We start from the raw sequence: 17,035 nt of genomic DNA, 5'->3' as shown, positions 1-17,035 counted from the left end.
AGTAAGATACCTGACATCCCACTCTTTTCTTTCAACTGAAGATGTTCTTTCCACCTCTTCCCAGGGTGCCACCTGCACATCTGCTCTCTAGCTTACAGCTGCACAAGGATGCTGCTCCAGATGCCAAGACTCACATCAGCCCTTGCCTCATAAAGTTTCTGTCAGTCCATTCCTGCAGGCTGCTGAAGATCCTGTGATTGCAGCCCTGTGTTACCCTATCTACCTCATGTGCAAACTTATGTCAGTAAATGCACCAGCCTGCCCCTGCACCAGAGACAGGCATGTGCACTGCAATCTTTAAAGCCACTAGCTGGAACCAAGAGGACTGGCAGGGGGAAATAAAAAATGATTGCCTGGAGACAAGTGATAAGTGACCCAAAACTGACAAAGAAGTGAAGAACTGCTTGGAGTTCAGCACCCAAATTAACACAATGAAGTGACAACCATCAGTGAATGAAAGTGGCAATGACTGAGTGAAGCTATTTAAGGTCACATAAGAAACATATAAGAGGGCAATCTTTGCAATATCTAGTGCAGGATGCTGCTATGTGAAGCCAGTACAGAAAAGCAGATTTTGGGAAGAGCCTCCAAAGACTCCGGAAATCAAGTTGCCAGTAAGATGAACTGTTGTGCACAAGTTCTGCAGCCTCTATCCCTGTCCCCAGATCCAGGATGAAGTAAAGTATCCTGAATTTAAAGACAGACAGCAGGACTTGGAAGGGACATGAGCAGGAACATCTTCCACTAAATTAGGTTGCTCAGGGCCCCTCACTTCAACCTGACGTTGAACAGTTCCAGGGATGAGGGATCCACAGATTTTCTGAGACCTGTTTCAGGGCCTCATTACCCCATGAGTAAAGAACTTTCTAATCTCTAACACAAATCTCTCCTCTTTTAGTTTAAAACCACTCCCCCTTTCCTCTCTGTGTAAAAAGTCACTCTACCTCTTTTCTAAAAGCCCCCTTTCATGACTGGAAGGTACTATAAAGTTTCCTCAGTAAAGTTTCCTTTGCTTCTCCAGGCAGAACAACTCCAGCACTCTCAACCTGTCTCCAGGAGAGGTGCTCCATCCCTCTGATCAACTCTGTGGTGTCCTCTGGCCCCACAGTGACAAATGCTTGTCTTTCCTGTGCTGAGGACCCCAGAGCTGGATGCAGCACTGCAGGTGGGGTCTCACAAGGCAGAGAAGAGAGGCAGAATCACCTCCCTCACCCTGATGGCCATTCCTCTCTTGGTGCTAACCCAGGATGTGGCTGGCCTCAAACTGTGGGTATCAGAACTGTGGTATCAGTGGTACTGGTGGACAAGCAGCAAAATCCCAGATCAAGCATGAGAAAAGCCTCAGCAGACTCCCCAGAGCATGTTGGATAGAAGCCCCTGATAAAATGTGCTGCAATAACACTAAATGGATGTTGAGTCAGACAATTAGGAAGTCACGTAAAAAACCCACACAATAATATCAATGCACTTATATTAATTATTCCTCCAGAAATCAATTCTAGTCTAGGGCCTCACTGACACATTAGCTTTACTCAAGAGTACTTCAAAATTAGCCAAGGGATTCAATGTTTTGGCACCTCTTCAGTTTCTGGTCCTTACATTGCTCTGTTCTTCTAAGAGTGCACATTAAGAATCAATTCCATCTCTTTCCAGACAGCCTGACAGTATTCCAACACAAGCCTTGCTTAAAAGGTTTCCTTGAATACAGGGTGATAATTTAATCAGCATTTGCTATAGCACCACATGATTTGTATGGGAATGGCCACTTCAAAAAAACATATTCATAAATCTGTGCTTTAACATACCTGAATGCAATCACCTCTGGTCAGAATATAAAAGTTCCAGCAGGTCATGCTTCTAAAAAAAACTAGCTTACTTTTTGAGGTGAAATCTGTCTTCCCTCACCCTTGCTGGTATCCACAGGGAAGAAATCCAGGAAGAAAATACAGACAGGTCACAAGTAAGCTTGTGAGTTCAGACCATGTCCTTAATCTGGATGATTGCATGATCCAGATTCTAGGCTAGGTAGACCATCCTCACAGCACAGTCCAGCTAAATGCTCCTACAGCACCATCCATATAGTTTGGTGAGTTATCCTGCCAGGATGAACAGCAGGAATTTCTGCCCAGCTGTCCCAATATTGTATCCCATAAATCAAGGTGCACCAAAACTGTGTGGGAGCTTCGACAAAACAGTATCTTGGATGAAGGAGTGAAAAAAAAATAGCCAAATAAATACATATAACTGATATTTCAGTTGCAGGGTGAGTAGTTTATGTTTAGATCCAACCAAGTTGAGGATGAACTGATTCAAAACCTGTCAACTTGTTCCTTTTTCCAGGAAAAGAAAAGAAAATCTGCTCCTAATGGAATTCAGCCCCACTGAACCTTATCTATTCATGTTATACTTGCTTTTAAAAGCCATGGTCTAATACTCAGAAAAATAGTTTATAATTCAGACAAAATATTTAAATTAAGATTTCTTTACATATTTCACACTCAAACTGTCCAAATTTGCAAATATTTTGAGAAAAAAATTGCCATAAAAAATGGAGAACTGAGGACACAGGGGCTACGTTTATACCAGTAAACTACACAGTGCCAGGGAATGCTTCCAAGTACTAGTAACTGGTCATCATATTAAAATCACATTACATCACTGAAACAGTCTTGGCAACAGTTTGACCCAAGTGAACTAATATTCTGCTAAAGAATACTCAGACACAGTCCAGGAGTTAGCAAAGGCTAGGAGTCAGCTTGGATGTTTCCAATGGACAATTTGGATATGGCCTTTCTGCTCAGAAAGGTACAACTCTTTAAGGGTGGGAGCACTGACCACTCTGGTGCCAGCTGGCCCCAGCACAAAGAACAGTCCAAGGCACAGCTTGTCTACTACACAGGCAAGCCAAGGAATACAAACCAGCTAAGCAGTGATGAATGCAGTCTTACCTCACCCATGCTAAGGTGTCAGAGGACTCTTGAGTAATTTTTCATGTTCAGCACACTACTCCTAGTAGACTTACAGGACAATTACCAGTGCTTGTGGGAGTACTTTGCAGAAACCAGAAAGAAGACATATTATAGAATCTTTACTATAGTCACAGTGGATTAAACAGGAGAAATTTACACTACTTTGGCACACAGCACCATCCATTTCTGTGGGATCCACAGTTCAGGTTTATCCAAGAAGCAGAAAGGAAAGGAAAGGAAGAACAAAACCACAACCCCCAGCCAAAAAATAGATAACGTAACCCAGCTCTCTGAAGCAGACATGGAGTGTGGTATCTTCTGGTTAGGGTCCTGTCTCAATATCCAGTAATTAGCAGTCCTGCATTTACCACAATGTGGATCTGCACTGTGGAGAATGCCTGTGAATTTTAAAGGACCCTGCTGTTTCACAGGGTAAGAGCACAGGCAGGCAAAGTCAGAAGGAGCAAAAGAAAATCTGCATAGGAAGAGAAATTTGCACAGGCAAAAGAAAATCTGCACTGGGAGAAGATTATTACCTAGACAAAGGAATCACAACAAAGATATGCTGTTTGGTGTTACTGTCACCAACAGCATCCCCATTGGGGCACACTGCTGCTGGTTAGGTCCTGGGGCAGAGTTCATCTGTCCCCTACAGCCTTAGTTCTTGCAAAACCCTGACTGTATAAACTGCCTTTCCAGATGCTGTGGTGGCAAACAAAACTAACAGAAGGCATGCAAATCCTATTTTCAGAAACAGCGTATTTTTCAGAAAACATTCAGCTCAAGATGAGGTGAGGAATTAGCTGAGGAAGGAACAAATGACATTTCAAGTTGATGTTAATGAACAATCAATTATTTTTATTTTCACTCTTTTTCCTTTTGCTCCTTGTAGAAGACCTATATAAAAGTAAAAAAAATTGTGTGAAAGATTGCATTTTCAGTTTACTATGAGATAAAAAAATTAGGCTGTGAACTAACTGGGAGTTGAGACAGAACCCTGTTTTGAATTAAAACTTTCCGGATAAGAAAAAACAAAAATTGGCAATAAATTATTCTTTATTAGAAGAGAGAATAGTTATCAGTGAAAAGCCAGAGGGCTGGATAGTTACACTGCTGCTGTTAGAACATACTCGTTAATGATCTAAAAGATTAATGAGACACAGTAAAATTGGCTAACCAATTATTAAAGATGGAAAGACTTTGATGCATTTTAGCAGAGCTTAAATAAACAAAAGCAGGTAAACTCATTGGCAGGTTAGAATTAAAATAATTAATAATTTTTGCAGTGGTATAAGCCATGATAAACCAAACAGGTTTTGCACAGGTTCTGCATGGTTCCCTAAAAAAAGTCAATAACTGAGTCAGAAAGCACCATGAGAGCATCAGCTCAGTGCCTAGCAACAGTCTGGAAAGCCAAGAAAATGTTTAGTCAATTCATACAACAGGATACGGAAGGAGGACACAGAATTTAAAATTTGCCTCTCCAGTAAAACACTGAATTTGGTTAACTTCCTTAAAAGAAACCTTTCAGAGAAAAGCAATAATGCTAAAAGCATACAAGCAGCATACTTGCAGGGCTGGGATTTTCTGATGGTTCTCTCATGCAACACCCTTTCTCCTAATCAATGCAGCAAGTTTTGCAAGAAACATGTCCTGCTTTCCTGGGACCCTGCCTTTCCCAGAGCTGCGTGTGCAAAAATCTTTGTATCCAGTAAGTATGATAAAAGAATAAAGTTTTCTCTGTGAAAGAACTAGATTTTTTCTCCTGTAAGTATGTTCAAGAAAAAAAAATAAAAATTCATGGAGGCATATAGCTCTTTGAGTGCACTTTCTTTGGCAGAGACCATAGGGTCTCCCAGAACCCTCCCATTATTATGAACAGGGGAAGAAAGTGTGGTCACATAGGCTTAGCATGACCCAAGCAGCTTCAAAGAACAGGTCTGATACTCAACATCACAGTCCATGGGGATGACTGCAAGCAAAATAACACAGGAGAAACTCCATGACAGTATAGGATTCCCACTGTCAAGCTGCCTCCTTATCTTATCTTTTTTGACTGCAGGCACCACTTGCAAACTTCAAGCTGATGGATTACATCCTAAATGGGGTCAAAAGAAGCACAGAACAATTAGTGGTATTAGTGTGGCACTGCCCTCTGAGCCATTAATCTTAGAGCAGGGGCAACACTTAACAATATTGAAAACAACACATGTTTCAAATCCCTCCTGTATATAATCAAATTCTAAAATCCACTAATATGAGATATTAGTAAACCAAACTGTTATGTAAAATTATAAAAAAGACTTGATATTTACATCAATTGAAATAGCATTCATAGTTGTATTCGCCTGATTAGAGTCACGAGGACACTAATTCTCATCCTGAAAAACAGAAGCTGATTGCCAGCTGGGATTATGAAAGAATTCCATCTCTTTCCTTTGCCTCACAGGCTACCAGAGTACATCTGCTGGATAATGATTATCTTTCTAGAAAACATTTTAAGAAAGAATAATTTAATTTATAGAAGTCAAATTGGTTGAGCCCATGATCTTTCATTATGGTATGATGACTCTGCTGGATAATCCAATGCTGCAAACAACGGATAAAATAATCGTAGATGCTTATGCTTGTTCTTCTTTCACCTCCTCTCAGCCTCACCTGCAAGAGTTCAAAAGGTAAAAGCCATGTCCTCATTTTCACAAATTCTTTACTATGTCAGCTACAGACAGTCTGGATATATTTTTTCTGGTAGAAAAATTGCAAAAATCTATTCTAGGTCAACGACTTCCACTGTCAGTATCCTTCAAAGTGTTCAGAAGGCTCAAAGGAGAAAAATAAATCAGTAAGTATTGGTGTTATGCAAGTTCTCTAAAGAGGTATTGACTGCATTTATTGCAAAGAATTAAGAAGTGGCTATAATGTCATTCTATTCATGAGTGTCCTTTCTTTACAACTGATCTCACATAATAAACCCTGCTATAAATCCAGCATGCACTTTGACTAGATTAAGGACAAAAACGACTTCACATACATAATGCTGTGGGATATAGACGTGCAGTAACACCAGGGAAAGGCACAAATCTCTGTGTGTACAAGACAGTAGCCAGAAGAAAGGTACAGATTTTGTATGCTATGATCACAAAGACAACTGTGCTTATTAAAGCATCTCTATAAACCCCATCAAGCTGACACTATTGAACAGCCGATTCGTGAGCAAGTGCGAATGTGATTCCTCCCGTGAAGGAAGGATTGAAGCTGCCTCACCTTGCATCAGGAGAGGTGTGCCTGTACACTGCCTACACACCGGCAGCTCAGCTGGGACAGCCCCCTCAGGAAAGGCAGGAGGGGATCAGAGAGCAGCAACCTCTTCCCCTGCTCCAGCCTCCTGCAGCGACAGGGATCACTAACGGCAGCTGCCATGGCAATGGTGCACCCAAGGGCAGCACTGCTCCTGCACTGCTCCTGCACTGCTCCTGCCCGATCCTGCACTGCTCCAGGACTGCTCCTGCATTGCTCCTGCCCTGCTCCAGCCCTGTCCTGCTCCTGCCCTGTTCCTGCACTGCCCTGCTCCTGCATTGCTCCTGCCCTGCTCCAGCCCTGTCCTGCTCCTGCCCTGCCCTGTTCCTGCACTGCCCTGCACTGCTCCTGCCCTGCTCCTGCCCTGCTCTGCTCCTGCACTGCTCCTGCCCTGCTCCTGCACTGCTCCTGCTCCTGCCCTGCTCCTGCCCTGCTCTGCTCCTGCACTGCTCCTGCCCTGCTCCTGCCCTGCTCCTGCACTGCTCCTGCTCCTGCCCTGCTCCTGCACTGCTCCTGCTCCTGCACTGCTCCTGCACTGCTCCTGCCCTGCTCCTGCCCTGCCAGCAGCAGGAGCTGACAGCTGCATGCTGGAAATGCCAGAAAGGCATTTTGCCCCAGCAGACTCTCCCACTTTGTCCCTAACATTCTGGAGCACTTCAAGTGCAGAGGTTGTCACTGCCAAAGAGGGTGGAGATGAGGGATTCTCCATCCTAGTTCTAACACAGCAGGAAAAAGGATCTGCCAGAAACCAATTGTTCTCCGCACAAAACATGCAGCAGGCAGGGCTCTTTTGTCACATATCAAAGAAAAAACAGTCATGAAGTTAAAAATACATTATTTCCTTTCATATCTAAAATCATCACTATTAGCTCTCACTTTCTTTACAAGCAAATGTTCAAACCTGTATTGAAGCCAAAACATCAAGCATCCTGAAATATCTGTCTCCAAAAAACAGCTTTCTGGAACTATTTTTCATTTTGTGCAACTAAAACCATCAGGCAACAAAAGTGTCCAGGACTGCAGAAGAAGCTAAGCAGGAGACTGTGCCACACAAAGCCTGGCTATCTTTTCAAGTCTCCCTCCCAGCCTACCCCAAACCAGAGAAAAAATAATGCATTTCTCAGCTGGCTTGCATAAAGCAGAAACTAGACTTCCTGAGAATTTTTCCCATGAAGTTTAAAATAAAAAAAAATAAAAAAAAATTAAAAAAAAAAAAGGAAGTTGCACCAAATTCCACCTGTTTCTTTCCTCTAATTAGAAATACACATTAGTGAGATACTGCCAACCACACAATATGCTCTTTATGTATACATTATTAATATTTTAGTAATATTTTATATTGTAACTAATTCAGTATTTAAAATTTATTACTAACTGAATATTATTTTATGCTTTTTTAGGTCTAGTTTTGACACTAACACACTGGGTCATTTTTTCCATGAAAACTCAGTATCTTAATCTTACAAGGAAAACCACAGGAACTCAAATATCTCTCTTTGGTAAATGAGACCTGTCAGGAGGCAATGATTCCAGTGCACAGGATACACAGTACACTTGACAATGTGAGCTCAACAACAATGAAGTACTTTTTTCAGCTCCCTATTTTGTGACAAGGGTCTAGATTGCAACCAGTCTCGCTGTAATTTATTTCCTGAGAGAAGACTGTGGGAGCTCTGTGTGAAAATCATTTTATGTTTTTTCCCTCCTCCGTTATTTCCCCATGGAAGCAAGTATTCTATTCTATTCTATAACTTATGTAGTAATAATTACACAAACTAGCTGATTCTAAATGTATACAATACATATATTTTATGTGAACACTTTCTTCTTTTCCTTTTGAACTAGAACATCAAACACAGAATATACATAACATTCGCTCTGTGTACCCAAACACAGGAACACATTATTCTCTGCCATCAGGATTTTATGTTTGAAGGTGTCAGCTGTAGAAAACCTAATAAAGTATATACTCATTTTCATAGTTTAGTCAGTAGGAACACTCACAGCATGTACAGAAGCAGTAATGGTGTAACTTCAAATGTAAATGTTACACAAAAATATACTCACCTATAATTACACTACAGCTCCTATTTAGACTGATCAACCACCCCCATGACTCTTTGCAGAATCCACACCCCAGCATTATTTCTCAATGTCATGCAGGATCAGCTGTGGAATTACAGTGGAAGTGTGCACACCAAGATACAGCACCACCATCTGAGGGGGTCTGCATATATTACCACCCATAGTTTAGTCATGGCTCAAAAGAAGTCAGCTCTGAACTCATTAATTAAAGAATTCAGTTGTACTCCCTGGAGAAGATTCTGAAAGAGAACCTAAAGGCGACTACAGAATGGCTGCTGTTTTTACAATATCAAAGATATTTCTGTAGAGTAGAATCTTTACTGAAATTAACAATCTATTAAAAAATTATGTGACTGCACAGGGTTTTAAATAGAAAGCCATTTCTAGAAAAACAGTGTTCTTCTTAATGACATTTTACAGCTTTGCACTCACTTTCACACATGTTCAGAAGCACACTTGCAGTATATGTTACATTTTCTAGTCTGTTCATTATTCTATGGATTTTTACAGGGACACCTTTCAATGAACCACTGCATAGGCACAGAGAGAAACCCACAATCGGTGCTGGGAGCTCAGTTAATGAATACTGGTTACTTTCCTCAGTTTGGTAGCTGTTATCACTGCTGCATCCAATACTCTCTGCTCTGTGCTGAGGTGGCATCTGAGGGAGCAGAGGCCTCATCTCCTCCTGCCCCAACCCTGGAGCAGGAGCGTGGTCAGTGTCCCCACGGGTGGAGCAAGGAAGTGATCACTGGCAGCAGCTCCCATCTGACCAACACCCATGACCCTCATCATCCCAACTAATACAAACATCTTGAAGCCCATGTACATCTAGACCAGTGATCAAGAGTATAGTCATCATCTGTCTTCTATTTCAGCTTGTCTTGGTTGAAATATTTTAAAAATCTAAGCCAAAACTGTAATACTGCATTTGATCCCTCTCTTGGGATCAAAAGAGAGAAGACACAGAGGCCAAAAGCCCCTAATTCTACCTGGGCAAACTGAAAGTCCTGTGAAGGAAGCCAAGTAATTTTAAGTATTAAATTAAAATTTATTTTTTCCTTCTAAAATACTCACCTGACTTTATCTTTGGTGTTTCTAAGAACAGTTGCAGCAAAATTTTGTGTAACACCAACCAGACTGATGCCATCAACTTCCACAATTTGGTCATTCACTTGGATCCTTTCAGGGGAAAAACACAAATGCATAAATAATTGTATGAATTCTTGTGAATTTTCAGCAAAACTTAGCAGAGAGAGATCCTTCTAGTTTGACCTTAATCAAAAGCTCAGTCATAAAATGATTGAGGTAAATCTGAAAAGTGCATCATTTCTTGTACAGATATCTCATAAATCCAACTTCAAAGTTACCATTACAGTTAATATCATCAATTAATTTTCCAGCTTCTTTCCTTGCATAGAAATACAGCAACACAACTCTTGAATTTGTCATATGAATTAAATTAAATGAGATACTTTAACAGCTCTTATATCATTCTTTCCTAAGCCAATCTTGAAAAAGAGCACAAGACATAGCTCTGGCATTTCATGCTAATGGAAAAAAAACGTAGTATTTAACTAAAACAACCTGCTCATCTGTGGAGAAAAGAACTCATGTATCAGATCCAATTGTGACATAATCTCTTTAGATATTTCATCTAACTTGTTCCAAAAGGATGAATTCCCAGTTTAAGTGTGATCTTGCTGCACACAATCATAAAACCTTGGACTGTGTTAATAGGGACTCTTGTTTTGAAACCAAACATCTATTTACAGCTGCTACACTGTTTAATGCAGAAAAAGTTAAGACAGAATTAAAGCCATGCTGCTTTTATCTAAAGCAAGCACTGCTGAAAAATCCCTAAAGCAGGCACTGGACTCATCTGGATGACAAATCCCTGGAAGATGACTGCTACACTATGCTTTAGAAATGCAAGATCTCTAATAGTTTCAAAATAAAAACCAAACAAACACATCCAGAACTAGTCAAAGGGAGCAATTTTCAAGTACTTACATGGATTCTATTGATTCAAACAACACAATTTACTAAGTAACCAAGTCACAGCTAGGAAAAAACCCTATTTAAATTACATGGAAATACCTAAATTAATATATTTAACATCTTAGGATATATTAGTGATAAGGTTTCTTTCCAAAAAACAACAGAGGCTTCAACAGAATGCTGAAGCACTTGGACTTGGAGCATAAATTTCTTTGACAAGTCTGAGGAAATGCTTTGCAGTTTTACTTGTGTTCAAGCAGCATCTTCCATTCTTTGGATTCTAGTGGTGAGTGAGAAATACAGTATTCATTTGGCAGCCTCACACTACAGAATGTCACTGTGTTCTAGGCAGGATCTCCCTTGAAAAAGGCAGCCTATAAACTCCTGCTTTGAAAATCATATTAGGCATTTAATCTCAGAATTTAATTTCAATTTTCACTAAAAAATTTGATAATACAGCAATCATTAATATTTATATAACTTTTTTTTTTTTTTTTTTTTTTTTTTTAACTTCAGCAAACACAGGGTGCAATCACATGTCTCTCAAATCTAATTTCAAACACGAATGAAAAATTAGGCTCAGGTTGACAAAGCCTGAATTACAGACATTTTATTGTTTTTATAATTCATAAACTGGTAATTCTTCTACAATTATTTTCTAATGTTCATGACTTTAAATTCTGCCTGCAGATAACAATAAAGTAGCAACTACAGAAGTGAACCAACTAAAGTTGAATAAATTATTTGCACAATTGCTATGTATGATTAACTGAAAAATATAATCTGTGCAGAGACAACCTCTCAAATTCAGGTTAAGAACTATGTAATGTTTCAAAACTGTCCCAATGCTATCAAAATACTTTAAAAAGTGAATGACTCATCACTACAATAATTTGAAAGAAGCAGCTATAGATTGATTGATTCAGGAAAAGATTACATTTTTCATATTCAGTCTAAGGACTGATTTCATATTTTCCTCACTATTAATAACCTCTCCTTACACTTATCTACATGCTTTTGGATTCATCTTGAAGCACCCTCCTTAGTTAAATATTGCACACAAGACCTTTAAATATGGTAACTAAATGTTTCCTGTTTGTCAACAGCAACATGAATCAAGCCAGTGGTGTTAAATCACTGTGAAACCCCTTTGTACAGATTTTGTATTGCCATGAGAGACAAGTACTTCATATCACAATTTGAAAGGTCTTCCAATAAAAAATAGAACAACTATTCTACAGACACTGTAGCATTTTAAATTGTAGCTTCAGAAGAATCTGGTTGAAGATTGGTATGTGATTATTCAGAATACTTGATGCAACTGCTGAAACAGTTTTATTTTCTGGTAGGAGACTTTGTTTTGCTATCAGTGTTAATAATTAAGTAGGCTTTTCATAAAGATGAAGTTTAACAGGATCCTTCACAGTTGATGCACTTTATTATGCAGAACTGTCTGGTCCTGACTGAGAGGATTATATATCCCTCTCCCAAGTGAATGATCAGGGTCTCAAAGAGAAAATCAGAGTCCTATTTCTCAGCTGACTGAACATTCTGCCAGTTGAAAACCAACACAAATATTAGAACGGTCAAAGAATGATATTATTTTTTCTCAGCTGACAAGTTCCTTTCAGATGTCATCTAGGGAAATGAAAGAAGAGACTTGTGATGGAACATTAACTTCTGTAGCCCACTCAAACATGTGAATAATGAAATGAAAAGAAATTACAGATCATGACAGAGCAGCAGTGAGTGACTGATTTTCAACCAGAGAATTTCACAGAGAATACCAGTCGTGAGCTAAATGCCTTCTAACTGAGGTCAAGCATATCCTTCAGAAAAACATTCCCTTAAATTTAAAGTGATGGATAAAGGCATGACATCTTGAGGCATCAGCTTCTTCACTTACTTTCATAATTTTTAAGCCTACACTAAATCAGAATTTGGCCTTCAACTTGATATCTTATTGCCAAGATCTGCATAGGTATCTCCAAGCCCAATCTAGAAGAGGATATACTTCAGTAGTTTCAGACCAATGTTACCCAATTTTGCAACCCCCTGCCTTCTAGAGTCTTGTTTAAATTTTTGTGGGGCTTCCAAAGCAGAACAACTTTTTGCCCAGCTGAAAAGTTATTGGTGTTCAACAAGGAACATGTTACTGCAATATATTTTTCAGAAGACAGCATCAACATCTTAAGAGTTTATTCCCACTCTTATTTATAAACAATATTTTCATATTGTTTATAACTAATGTAGCAACACTACTGGTTAAAATCAGAAAAGGAGATGCAGGTAAGTTGATTTAATTGCTTACATATCAGAGAAGTAATATTTTATTGGCATGAAAATTTACAAAGTTAAACGCTGGGACAAAATGAAAAACTGTATGGGTTGGAAAATTTTTAAGAATTCTTTTAACTATTAAATTACTACCTATTTAAGTTTTTTTTATATCTTCTAATAAGAAGAAGTTGGCTTGGTTCTGGCAGGCATTGTGTAATGCACAGATTGGCAGGTGTTGTATAATACACAGATATGACAGAAAATATTTTATGTTGAAAAGGAATTCTTTAGCCTGCACATACCAAATAAGCATCACATACTACATACACCAATTCACTTTAGTGGGCAAGATTTATGGTACAGCTTCCTATTCCAATTAGTTAACATACTTTCAGTGATGTAGGTGTGAAAACTAAAGAGCACAGTCTCCAGAGCAGAAGACTATCCAAAATAAAAAATAGAAAGTCTGTGTTAGTAAGGTTGAAAGGAGTGTATTTAGTGAAAGTTTAAACATTCAGATGCACAAATTATTGCCTTAATCACAGAATAATCAAGGTTGGAAAAGTTCTACTAAGACCAGCCAGCTCAGCCACCAACTAGGCAGATCAATCACTCCTAAACCACATCCCAAGTGCCACATCCAGATGCCTCTTCAACACTTCCAGGGACAATGACTCCACCACCTTCTGGGCAGCTTATTCCAATGCCTTTTTCACTAAAAAAAAAAATCTAATTTTTTATCTGAACCTCACCTGACAGAATTTAAGGTCATTTCCTCTCATCCCTTCCCTTGAGACATGTCAGAAGAGACTGACCTCCACCTGGTTCCAACCTCCTTTCAGACCAAATAATCAAATGTTGAATAGAAGTCTTTTTTTAAAGTATTGCCTATCTAAAGCTGGCTTGAAGCCAATAGAACAGGTGGGAGCTCAACACCTTTAGAACCTAAACTACCTTCAAAAATGTCACAGTTTTTGGAATTAGTAGCCTTACTCATGCTAAAGCATCTGGGCTCTCAGTAGTCACAAACACATATCTTTGGTTAAATTTGTTCTTCCTTAAACTCATGATACCACTTTACTGTCTTCTCATACCCACATAAGATATTTGGACCTTACCAATGAAGTTTACAAACTTTACAGCTTGGATTACCATGACACACATTAAGCAAACAACTATTCCCTATGAAAATCATAATTTATAGTAACTATTGCTGATAAAATTTCCAAATACAAAGTCTATTTCACCTGCCATCTCTTTCTGCTGTCCCACCCTCTGTTACTGTTTTGACGAATATTCCCAGTTTTTCAAGGCCTGCATCAGCTCCAACTCCCATTCCAATAATGCTTATGCCAAGTCCATCTTCATCTGTGAAAAAGGCAAGAGAAAGCAGAAACTTTTTACATTTATCTGTAGTTATTTGGTAGGTTAACATTCATGCTTTGGGTCCTCTTGGCTTTCTGTGTCAGTAACAGTAATATTATTTTGCTTCCTTTAAAAAAAAAAATTACTACCATTTTAATTACACACAAAAAGTATCATCTGCAGCCTTATGAGAGGCTTACAAAAACAGAAATGATTTTTACTCCTCCAGTGAAGAATGAACACATCACATCAAACGCTGTAAAATCATGTTAATGGAGTGTCACAAACAATTCTCTTAAGATGGTAAAATCTGCCTGTACTGAGCTACTTGTTTAATTCCTCACTGAACAATTCCTGAAATATAAAAATCCAAGGTGACTACAACAAATTCATGGAAATTCAAGATAGGCTGTGCAGGCATGTGTAGACTTTCTCAAACTGGTAGGTCAGTGTCACAGAAGTGGAAATGGCACACAGACATGGTACCTTTTTCTAGCTCCACTGGGAAGAGCTCCAGCTTTTCCACACGCTTCTCAAGTTCATATTCAGCTGATGCAGCCACTGGGTCAACTTCATCATTTCTCCTGTCATAGTCCTCATTAGAGTATGTATTGAAAACCTGTGGAAACAGATCAAAATCATTCAGCTGCCCACTCCAAAAAGACTTCCAAATTATTAAATTAGCTACTACTTCAGTAGTTGTATTGCAAAGTTTGAAAAGACTTTTAAAAGAAAAATTTCTCCAGTTCATTCAAATGTCAGGATTTTAAACTTACTCTTTTTTTCATTCAAGGAAGCACAAATACAGTTGCAAAAGTCAACTGAGTTAACTGAGTTTCTATTGTTTTTTATTAGAAATTCAAAAGGTGATCTTTAATGTCTACCTTTGTCTACGCTTATGAATAATTAAAATACTTGACTCATTAAAATTCACTATTAATAAACATTAACAGACTCAAATACATTGAAATTATAATCTGTATAGTGTTTCTGTATTAGTCTTTAGGCCTTATGACATTCCAGTTCATATTCACCTGAACAAAGCTCAACCTGAAGATTACTAACTCTAAATTTATATCACCTATGGATATCCTAGGGATTATGTTACATATTATATATTCATATTTTTTTTGAAACAGCAATATACACAGGCATGGGTACTTTTTTAACCAGGTTGACAGGTTTATTGCATCTTTAAAGCATGAATTTAACAGTGACTGTATTAACCTGATTATATTAGTTATGCTACTTACTGTCATACTTCAACATGGGCTTTAATCAGTGATTATTCAGACCTTCAGAAACATTAGTCAGGAAAAGCATATTTTCATATTTTAGACATCAGAGTTTGCCAGCCTAATTTATTTAACTGTCACTTGGCAGTAAGGAAAGAGTATATACTACTAGTGCTAATAATTTTACTGAGCTTCAGCCCCATGGATGTATCATATTCATCACTTCAAATAAAGGAAAACAACATTCCACATTTTCTCTTCCTCTTTCACAGACAAGCCACAGAAGACACCACTGTGTAACCACGTTTTCCTTTATCACTGTTCCTCTTACAATATGATACACTGCACCCTGCTACACAGCTATTCCAAAACTCCCCAGAAGCCTGCTCTTTTCAGCCCTGCTTGGAGGCTCTGTCCCAGTGTTCCTGGATGGAGCACATGTGTCAGCTGGCTGCCAGTGCAGTGACAGGAGCTGGGCCACTGCCACCTGGGGTTTCACCTGCCTGAAAAGTTGTTAGTACACAATAATTTCTTTTAAATAGTAAATGTATTGAAGCTGAAATAGAAAAATACTTTTGAATACTATTGTAAGTCTATTCACTATGTTATGGCTACCATAAAGTTACCAAAAAGCCCTCACAGTTTTACATAAAGTAGTGATCGAAACAAAAAAACAGGAGTGACTCAATGGGAATTTTAACTCCTGTATTTCACATCAATGTGAAATGCTTAATTAATTTCCTCTTCCAAGAAGACTGAGATGATAAATGTCTTATAAGAATTCACAAACCTATCTCACATTGATTTTTAGCTGTGATGCAAGAAAAAGGCTGCTTTAACTAAATTATGCTCCTAGAAAGCTTTTATAAATTTATGCAAAGCCTAAGTAAAACAAGACATATAATTAATGGTGTCCAGTGCTGCTGAACTTTTTATGCTGCTTTAGTATGTATAAGACTGGGGAAAAGACACTGATGCAGAAACAAGTAATGAGGAAAGATAAAATTCATGGCCACCATTCCTAGCCTGAATACAGAATAGACAAAACAGCTGAAGAGTCCACCCAACAGCAATGAAAAAGTGTTACGACCTCCCGGGCAGCTTCCCTTCCCTGTGTTTGGCACCAAAAGCAGCAGTTTTTCACACTAAGGGTTCCATGTTCAAGTTCAACCTCATTCATGCTGACATCAACTAAAATAAGGATCAATCAATGGAGTGAGTCCCAACTGAAACATCACTGAGCTTTGACCATAAACCTTTAGGTTTGAAATGCAGCAGACAGGCAATCAAGAACAGGTTAAAAACAACAGCTGTGAATTTAGCTTGAATCATCTCATTTATTAACATGATGAGAGAGACCCATGCCTCAAATATGAATGGAGAGGAACTGCATCAAGGTAAAGGGAGATACTGCTTGCTAGAGACAAAAACAGCTGAGAGAGAGGTACAAGGGAAAATTACATCACAAAATGAGTATATTTATTTCTGGATTTCTTTACAGTATGTTAACTGGCACCACTCTTTCCCTTGTATTCAATGACTGGCATGAGAATATTGTGGAAGCAGTTTGAGATTTGCTGTAAAATGACTGGATATGCTTCAGAGTAATTTTCTTTGAAAGCATCAAATCATACTGAACTCAGGTTTGGGATGATCTTTCTTGAATCAGATTAGACAGAAGAGAGAGTCTCCTGGATTCTGTTCACTGTTTTGGAGTATTTTGATAAGCTCACTAAAAGGAAACTAAATATACTGTTGATGATGAAAAGTTGTCATTATGTCTGCAAATACACTACTCTCATG

General features: G+C 38.6%; 2 protein-coding genes across 15 annotated transcripts in view; one reads left to right on the top strand and one right to left on the bottom strand.

Annotated features, from left to right (window-relative positions):
* Positions 1-17,035, top strand: part of SGCE (sarcoglycan epsilon) — a 452,776-nt gene that overhangs the window by 294,724 nt on the left and 141,017 nt on the right. The window lies entirely within an intron of this gene.
* PPP1R9A (protein phosphatase 1 regulatory subunit 9A) overlaps positions 1-17,035 on the bottom strand; it is a 126,808-nt gene that overhangs the window by 45,401 nt on the left and 64,372 nt on the right. For all 3 annotated transcript variants that reach the window (XM_079301003.1, XM_079301004.1, XM_079301005.1), the window contains exons 3-5: positions 14,484-14,616; positions 13,880-14,000; positions 9,429-9,533 (exon numbers count right to left, since the gene is read on the bottom strand). In XM_079301003.1, coding sequence (XP_079157129.1) covers positions 9,429-9,533; positions 13,880-14,000; positions 14,484-14,616 — 359 coding nt within the window. The remainder of the gene's footprint in view (positions 1-9,428; positions 9,534-13,879; positions 14,001-14,483; positions 14,617-17,035) is intronic.

The sequence above is a fragment of the Erithacus rubecula genome, assembly GCF_903797595.1.
Source record: "Erithacus rubecula genome assembly, chromosome: 3".
Lineage (NCBI taxonomy): Eukaryota > Metazoa > Chordata > Aves > Passeriformes > Muscicapidae > Erithacus > Erithacus rubecula.
This window is presented reverse-complemented; position numbering and strand designations above follow the sequence as displayed.